Source organism: Epinephelus lanceolatus, chromosome 2 (assembly GCF_041903045.1).
Source record: "Epinephelus lanceolatus isolate andai-2023 chromosome 2, ASM4190304v1, whole genome shotgun sequence".
Taxonomy (NCBI): Eukaryota; Metazoa; Chordata; class Actinopteri; order Perciformes; family Serranidae; genus Epinephelus; species Epinephelus lanceolatus.
This window is the reverse complement of record NC_135735.1, coordinates 4,637,458-4,646,749: the sequence shown is the minus strand read 5'-3', so window position 1 is coordinate 4,646,749 and position 9,292 is coordinate 4,637,458. Positions and strand designations below refer to the sequence as shown.

At 43.6% G+C, this 9,292-nt stretch overlaps 1 protein-coding gene across 2 annotated transcripts; it reads right to left on the bottom strand.

Annotated features, from left to right (window-relative positions):
• Nucleotides 1-1,582: 1,582 nt before the first annotated feature.
• On the bottom strand, nt 1,583-7,750 carry lins1 (lines homolog 1). Of its 2 annotated transcripts, none has more exons than XM_033618776.2 (6): nt 7,351-7,750; nt 7,171-7,260; nt 5,729-5,861; nt 4,358-4,942; nt 3,952-4,135; nt 1,583-2,423 (listed from the first exon to the last, which is right to left on the bottom strand). In XM_033618776.2, exons 1-6 carry the CDS (start codon nt 7,705-7,707, stop codon nt 1,628-1,630), a joined length of 2,145 nt encoding a protein of 714 aa, XP_033474667.1. In that variant the 5' UTR covers nt 7,708-7,750; the 3' UTR covers nt 1,583-1,627. The 2 variants fall into 2 exon arrangements, with proteins under 2 accessions (XP_033474667.1, XP_033474659.1); XM_033618768.2 differs by having other exon boundaries at nt 3,952-4,138; nt 7,351-7,748.
• Between the last annotated feature and the right edge of the window lie 1,542 nt (nt 7,751-9,292).

Below are 9,292 nucleotides of genomic sequence, written 5' to 3'. Positions count from 1 at the left end.
GTTGCTGGAGAGAGGGTTGCCCGGGGTACTTTGCTTAGCCTGCCACCCTTGCGACCTGGCCTCAGATAAGCAGTTGAAAATGGATAGATGGATTGGTGGACATTAGATTTACGCCTACAACTTTTCTTAATTGTATGCAACAACTTTCTGTGACATTTCAAAAAAACTCTCAAATATCGAGAAAACGATTTTACACTCTCATGAGGTGGTTTTTCAAATATACGTCACCAGACATTCAAGTCCTCTGTGAATTCCTTGTTCATGATCCTCTCCCAGAAATCCTTTATCCATGGTCGCTGCCACACATAAGGACTTTGCCTTTGGAATACCACTCGCTCTCTTCGTCTTGGGTTGTAGACTACTGCAACCGCAGCAGTGGCAACCGAGATGATTGCTCCAGGTTGCAAGAGATTTGGAATGTCCATCTTACTTCCGCAAACAAAGTGGAGCCTCATGGGACGAGAATTACAGCTCATATGCAGAACATCTTTTAATGGAAACACTTGCAAGTCGCAATTGTACTTTGTCGAAACTTTAGAAATAGCGCATTTATTTTGCACAAAACTGTAATGGAAACGTGACTACAGACAGTCATGCCGGCTGTCAGAGTTTATTTGCTGCATGATGGAGAATATTGTTGAACTGTGTTGGAAGTGGAAAATGCAGATGTATTAATGTCCGGCTTCACTTGGACAATACAAAGGCATGGCATGAGAATGAGCAAGATCCAGGACATGCAAGATGTGGACTGTGTAGTAAAACATTTGACATTTGACACATGGGAGAGGCACCACTAGCTAGCCATGCTAAAGGAGCTAACCACTTTACCCTGGTGACCAATGTGACACCTGCTGTCAGCTGCAGTGATGCATGCACCATCAAACAAGGGACCATTTTAGGTGCTGTGTCCAGAAACAAAGCCCCAACTGCAGAGGTACTGTGACACTGAAGGTGCATAATTTTCACTCACATTATTCCCTTTAGTTGTACGAAGACACAAGCCAGCTTTTTCAGGTCATGGTTTCCCCAACAGCCAGATGACTCCCAGATTCAGATGCAGTAAACACAAGTACTCAACTATTATATGTTCTTTTTGACTGGCTGCTTATTTTAAGAAACTACCGGTACATTTTTTATTAATGGATCTTTAATCTTTTCATGTAATGTTGCACACATACTTTCCACAGAATACAGTGGTGATGACAATTTGTTTCAGTCATGGGACCTTTCCAAAACCAGACCCTACCCACTCCATCACAGAGTTTATTGCAGCTGAGGGGATAGGTGTAGGGAATAAACGCAGCCATTGCTGTTTTATAACGCAGTTACACTCCTCGCTGCTTGGTTTAGGACGGCACTGAATGTGGTGGACCCTGGAAACAGAGTGAAAGTGGGTAGGGAGAGGGTGTAGGGGCGATTTGGGAAAGGCCCATGGAAATGTATTGGCAAAAATGTGTATAAACCCTGTTTGTATGATTTCATATGGCAAATAACTAAATGATTGGTGCTGGATTGATTGATGGAAGATGCATGGACATGTCTAAAAATCATGGGAGGACAAACAGACACTGGACTATTTACATTTCACAAAACATATATCTTTATTGAACTGTAACAGACATGATCGCTAGGAACAGTTCTCTACTTGTATTAAGAGCTTTAAGAGTGACGAAGGGTTGTATGGGAAGAGTTTCTTCGTCTGCAGCCTCGTCACCACCTCTCTGAGCGCTGACATACAGAGGACTGCTCTGGCTAATGTTTTACAGGCCACCTGTGGACCTGGACGTGATGCTTCCTCAGTCTGTAACACCGACAGTGGCGGTCCTCTTGGTCTTCTTTCTGGTGTGGAGTTAGGTTCACTTAGTGATCCTGGTGAGTTCAATGACTCATATTGTTCCAGCTTGATGGGTACTGGTTGTCCACTAATCTCTTGTTTCACATGCAAAGCACTAATGTTCTCACACACAGCTGCTCCTGGTTGATCCTGACAAACCTCCATGTCCTCTGGCTCAGACTCGTCAGAACTGTCGTACTCTACAAGGTGAATCCCAGCAGCCGGACTCATCGTTCCCACTGGTGAAGTAACACCTGTGGGCTGGTCACAGGAGCTGTGTTCAACTCGATCTGGCTGACCTTTACATGTCACCTTTAACACATCACCACGACATGAGGCAGTCAGTGACAGCTGAGGCCAGCTGATTCGTCCACATGCTGCAGTGAAGCCCGGCCAGTCAGCTCTCAGGTACTTGAGGTACCGCACAAAGTACTCCAGGAAGCAGGTTTCAGTGGAGATGAGGAAGTCGAGGAGGATGCTGTGGTCGAAGGAGATGCTCTGGAGCAGCAGCAGGAAGTGGCAGTGAGGGTTGCAGCCAGACGCACAGGCTGCCTCCAACACAGCAGAGTCCTCCAACCCTGAACACCATCTGCAGGAGGAAACAAGCAGCTCAGTCAGCTCACTCTGAAAACATGATACCACCACTGCCCTGGACTGCATCTGATTTCACTGATTGGTTTTTCTTCTCTGGTTGAAGGCGTGTTTGCTCCATCTACCATTCACATTTAAGTCTACAAGATGGACAAATCTGAGCATGCACTTCCTGTTTTGGTGTGATCTCAAGCGAAAGTTGCTCAGCTTTGATCAAGCGTGTTTGGAAGTAGGACTGAGGTGATTTCTGGTTTTGCCGCTCTGGTCCAGTGTGTGAGCTCAAACCAGTTTGATTAAATGCAGACCGGCTAAACCAGCTTTTGTAATTATGACACACCCTGGCAGATTAAAAAGTAACCTTCACCAAAAACCTGTGCTGACGGCATCACAGTATTGATCCAACTCATATTGCATTAGTATAAAGCAATACAACAATGTGATTAATATAGCATTATGTTTGCTTATATACAGACTGATGAAGCCACTAGTGACTGACAGGCTGTGAGTCAAGCACGGCAACACGAAGGATCACATTTTAGCAGAGGTGGGAGAGGAAGAGCAGCACATGTTGTGTTTGTTGACTGTAAAGTGCGTGTGTTTTTTGGGGTGACGAGACGAGACACGGTTGAGTCAAGGAAACTAAAACTGCACCAATATGACGACATTTTGGATCTGAAGCTGATGAAGGAGTTGTTCTAACGCACCATGACAAGTTGCGCCGTTTGGAGCTGAATTTTTGTCGGACACCTTGTCTGTGCTTATGCCTATCTCTCACTTTGAAAGCACCGCAGAAGATGAAGGGCCGCTGATTTATGGAGTTAAAATTAGGAATTATCTAAACGAAGCCACCTCATTTCACTACAGAGACCAAAGTAGGGTGTCAGCTGGCTGCAGAGAGATCGCCAGGAGGCTGGAAATTTCTCATGAGCTAAATGACCATGGCTAATAACAAGCTAGCCTACTTGCTGTTGGCTGTATTCTGTCATTTCCAGTAAATATCACAATATAAAACATGTTTTCTGTTTAAAATGTACACACGTAGGAAGATAGCAAGTACTCGTCCATCTTTTAAGTGGTTACATCTCCAGTCTGATCTCGAGTGCATAGCTGACAGCTACCTGGTTTGTTTACATGCAGAAACAGAAGTGCAAATTCAGTTGATTCTGTGTAACGGAGAGCTCCGATGTTACATGACGCAACAGGGTTGTCGGTCACTTTGTGCAAGAGCTTTTGCTTGGGTTGTTTGGGGATTTTGGCTTATGCCATTGAGACGGAATATAACCCCTGCCCTCATATATCAGCATATTTGTTTATCATCAAAGAGACTTTTGGTTATTACTAAAAAAAAACTTTGTGCATCACAGCCCTTTTCTCTGGTCATGAAGTATTTGCATCGTTCTCCTACGGCACAGGCAGCCCAGCTTCCTCAACAGACCATCTTTCCAGCAGTGAAACACTTATTTAACTTTGTCTAAATGTCATGTTGATGAAAATAAATCACACATGCGTCTGTACATCTGCTGTACCTGTGATGTAAGAATATGGACAGCAAAGCTTTGGCTGCCTCCATCATGTCATCGTCCTGTTCTCCAAACAGCAGGCTGATCCAGCAGCAGCAGTGAGTGACCTCCGTCAGCTGGACACCGCACTGCTGCAGGAAGCCCCACAGATTCTGCAGATACCCAGAAACCTCTGCAGCACTGTCCGCTCCTGCTGTGAGAGGACACAGGACGGTATCAGCATAAAGCCTCACCTTGTATTGCAGAGGAGCTGATAGTTCCCCTCAGCTCGACTAATAGTTTTGGCATCTTTCAAGTTTCTGTTTTGGGTTTACAGCCTGCAGCATGTGAGCAAAAAAATCTACTAATGCCACTCAATTAGACATCTTGATACTTTGCGTTATTTAAAGATCACTTCATCATGGATTCTCACCTGCTCCTCCAGCTGTTTGGATGTGAAGCTCAATGGACTTGAGAAGGAGCAGGCTGACGGCCCTCAGCATCACACAGTCTGGTTTTTGACCCTCCTCGACTCTGACGCATCTCGCCCCCCCAAAGAAAGAGGCTGACTCCACCTGAACACTCTGCAGCCAGTTAGTAGCCACAGCTGTGAGCACACTGTGAGCCAGCAGACTCATATCAGAGCTGAAGTGCTTGTGTTTTATTCCAGTGGACAGCACGTCACCTGAAGCCCAGTCCTCTCCAGCCTTCTGAAGCACCGCTCTCTTCAGAAGCAGCAGCGCTCGCTTTTTGACAAAATACTCTGAGCAGCAGCTGATTGTTGTCAGCAGTGCTGAGGAGTGGATGTGAGTTATTCTCTGACTCTTCAGACACACACCGGCTCCACATATCAAACTGGACGCAGTCAGCACCTCCAGCAGGTCCAGCAGGAGGCAGAATGTTGTTCCCCAGCTTTCCACCGAACACTGCATCGCCTCTTTTCTCTCCTCAGGCAGGAACTTTGAACACAAAGCACCGAGGCTGGAGTCAAACGCTGACAGAAGTTTCCCAAGGGTGTCTGATGGAAGAAAATACACACATTCAATATGACAGATGAGACACAACAACACATCAAAGATATGTTGGAAGATAAATCTGTTCAGACACAACGGATGTTGATCAGCGACTTACAAGAAACTGCAGAGATGAACAAAGACATCAGAAGTTTTTAAGCAACATTTTAAAAATGAGCGTTTTTCAGACTCTGTTCAGCTCGTTACGGAGGAGCTGCTAACTATGGTGGCTGCTGCGAAAACTGGATACAGCAGCAGAGGTGTGACCGCTGTTCATTCCTATGAAAGTTGCTCAATGGCGCTTAAAACCAAAAAGGCTCTATTTCTGCGGTACAAAAACACCTGAACACCATGGAGGCCAGAGAGCAAATGCACTGGAGACTAACACAAGCTGAGCCAGCTCCTTTTGTTTTAGCACCCCACTTAACTGAATGGGGATAAAATGATTAATCACAAGGCTCTTCTAGACCAGTGGTTCCCAACTGGTGGGTCCTGGTCCAAAAGTGAGTCCCAGGTCTGTTCTGAATGGACCACAACTGACTCACGAATGTGTCAAATTTGTAAAAAATACACTTTATTTTGAAGAACAGTGAATTTCCAGCACAGAGCTTTTACTTTGAAGTGCTATTCCCTGCTGTAGAGCGAGTGACTAACTGACAACAACAACATGACAGAGACAGCAAATTAGCTCGATGATATGGCCAAACACAAATATGATGCTGAATGTATTGGCTGTAACTCAGGTTTAAGCTTCTGCTCACAGTGTGAACAGACTAACTAACCAGTTTTACCTTGATGAGCTCCTTTGAGAAGTCTTTTCAGGACTTCAGTCAGCGACCACAGACAGGCGTCCAGCTCAGGACCGAGGGCTGAGTTGTAGAACGTCTGCACACACTTCTGCTGCCACACAGGACTGACGGTGCCCTGAGAAATGAAACTGTACATCATACATCCTGATTCTGATGTGGCATTTACTTCATACATTTTTTCATGCCGTTGGAGCACCATTACAGTCATTCTCCTGGCAGCAAGGACGCAGAGACACTGAGAGCACAGATGTGGAAGAACCTCAAACACTGACTAATCAGAGCAGACTGGGCTTTTTTGGGAGGGGGATCAAAGCACGATTTATATTTGTGCATCAGCGCTATGCAAAGTCTACACTATAGTCTATGCATGTGGCCTACACTGTTGTGAGCATTTATACTTGTGCGTGGTGTGTCACTCTGCAGTTACACCTCCAAAACACTAGTTGGCATCAGGGTGTCTGTGCAGTGCTGTAAAGTCTTACTGATTCAAAACACACATTAAACATGGCTTAATAGAGACAATTTCAAACACAAGTGCCCAAATCGGCTTCACTATAACTCGCAGCATTCACAGACAAACACTTGTCTTTATCTGGACACATTTTCCCCACAAATACGACATGCTAATGTTATTAGCACAAACCTACGGCACTTTACATTGTATAAATTAGCTTTGCGGCTAGCGGACTTTTCCTCTTCTCATATGAAGCCAGGGACAACAGCAACATTTAACAAAGGTAACGTTGCAAAATTCGGCTCCATTACAACTCACAACATTCACCGACAAAACAACTGTCTTATACTAAACATGTTTTCCAAACAAATACAGCATGCTAACATTATTAGTGCCAGCCTATGATTTTAGCCTAGTGACGAACCAGGATAAATCACACAGAAGATTTAAAAAGCTATTTTAGTGGAGGCTTTATTGTCTTCACAATTTATTGTTTCTTATTTGTGAAATAAAAGTAAATAAAAGTTTTGTTTCCACTGAGGGAAATGGTTTCAGCCTACAGAAACAGACAGGAGGTCTGCGTCGCCGCCACGTGTAGTTACATTTCTGGGGAGGTGCATGTCAGGCTATGGCGTAGGCTCTACATGGAAGCAGAGTCTACGCCATAGGTACGCCGTCAATTCGAAGCAGAAGTATAAATCCCACATTAAAGTGACAGTCACTAAAACTGAGTGTTTCAGACACATAGTGACTACAGGTATATTCAGGGAGATAATATGAGGAAAATTGTCTTTTTTTAAACATTAAAGTGTGTACTCATGCTCAAGTAGAAACACAACTTACAAGTATGAACCTGAAAACGAGCAGAATATCTTTAACACAAAACAGATGCATGATGCATGACAGACAGACAGAAAAGTTTTCTAAGCAAACACTTCAGTGTTCTTTAAAGTTCAGCCTGAGAACTCACAGATTTGAGGAGCTGATAGAAAACACATGTTGATGCAGTCTTTGCAGCGAGATGTGAGATGATCTGGTCCTCAGCGTGGAACAGCTGGACCTGTGGGGTAGTGAGATCTCACTGTATAAAACACTTGTGTTAAAATGTATCTGTGTTTCATAGTCAGCCTGAGGAGAGTGGAGCACTTACAAGTTGGGACATGAGATCCAGGTCCTGAAACACCGTCAGGATCTCCCCGCAGTAGGAGGTCAGTGCAGGAGGCAGGACCCGGGACGTCAGGTCAGAGGTGATCCTCTCCACCAGACTCACACTGATGCAGGTCAGATCACAGCTCTCTGCAGGACCACTCTCTCTGTCCTCACCGGGGACCGGTCCACACACCACGGAGAATATCACACGGGCCACCTCGGCAGCACTTTGTGTGGGACATGTCCCCGTCTGAAAACATGTGGACACATGTGTGAGGCAGTCAAAGCGCTGACTGACGGAGGAACTGTCTCTGCAGCCTGCTGTGTGCTCCATGATGCTGCTGCCTCTTCCTGCCATGTGATGCACACGGAAGCAGAGCGACAACAAATGGATCGACAACACAGAAGCTGAGTCAAGTCACCGAGTGTTAACAAAGTAAGACCGGATGTATAGCACATGAGCCTTCAAAATAAAAGCAACTTTCAGCGCGCTTCTCTCTGGTGGATTATGTATAAGTGAAAAACATAGCATTTTGGTAGTAAACATGGACTGAACCTTCACGTTGTGCAGTAGACATTTTACAGCACTGACATGGTGCTGGGTGTCGGATGACCTACCGACTATTTTCTAACTCACAATGAAAATAAATTGATTTACGCTGGAATATTTTTTGTACTTTTACGATAAACATGTCAGAGTGCATAGAAAAATAGTAGAGTTTGTTTTAAAAATATTAATAATATTTCTGCAAATTATTTCCAGAAATTTACAATATGTAGCTGTATTTTTTTTTAGATAAATTACATTATTATCACAACTGTATTTAACTGTATTCAGAACTTTATTGTGAAATTCACAAAGGTAAATATCGTAATTTCACAGAAGTACACTGTTAAATCACAGTAACATATAGAGTTTAACTGTGAGATTACAATCAAATACAGTAATTCTGTTTAATCACAGTAATCCAATGTTAATTAACTGTGAGGTTACAGTTAAATACAGAAATTTTACAGGAACATGCTGTTATATCACAGTAATGTAATGGGCTTTAACTGTAAGGTTACAGTTGAATATAATTCAGTCAGGAACACTTTAGTCAAAGAAAACTTTATTTCCATTTTCAGTATTACATTTCGTGGTATGGCTCTGTTCTGGGGCCTCTACCTTTCCTCGGGCCTATGCAGAAAGCCTAAGGCACAGAGAGCACATCTCTCCGCCCTTCCACATGCAGACAAGGAAAGCCTGAGGCAGAGAGAGCAAATCTAACTGCCCTTCCATGCGCCTACATGAATATTTAATATTATCTTGATTTTAGTTTTGGCCTTCTTTATTTTATCTTTTACTTTACTTTCCAAGTGTGGGATTAATAAAGTTTATCTTATCTTATCTTATCTTATCTGACATTTTAGTTTGTTTCATTCTCAGCAACGTCTTTCATGCTTAAGGAAATTGTCTTATTTTCGCATTGATAAGTCCCTTATGATCCTATTTTACAGATCTTATATTAAGTCTGTCTTGACCTTGTCTTCTCTCTGCTGGTTTGGGAATCTCAGCATCAGGTCCAAAAATGAACTGAGTAGCATTGTGAAAACGAGTAGCAAGATCTTGGGGCTTCAGCAGAATACTTTATCTGTCCTGTTTCATAAACAGATAGGAAGGAAGGCTACAGCCATCCTTTCCTACAGCTCCCAGCCCTTATTCTCTTAGTTTTAGTTTATGCCTTCTGGCTCTCGGCTTAGATTTCCACCTGTTAAGAATAACAGATAGTATGATCATGATGGTGATGTTGTATTTGGTTCCCCTTTCCTCCACCTGATTGTTGAGTATTTATATTCTTATGTGTTCTCTCCTGTCCCTTTTATGTATGTTCTTACTTGCTGTGCAACTGATTGCCCTCTAGGGACAAAATAAAGTTAAAGTTGATTTTTTTGGCAGGTTT

Coding starts and splice junctions, on each gene's coding strand:
- lins1 (XM_033618768.2), bottom strand. CDS start 7,707: ATGGCAGGAAGAGGCAGCAGCATCATGGAGCACACAGCAGGCTGCAGA. Junction 4,139..4,357: donor CCAAACAGCTGGAGGAGCAG/GTGAGAATCCAT, acceptor GTCCTCTCACAG/CAGGAGCGGACAGTGCTGCA. Junction 2,424..3,951: donor TCCATATTCTTACATCACAG/GTACAGCAGATG, acceptor TTCCTCCTGCAG/ATGGTGTTCAGGGTTGGAGG.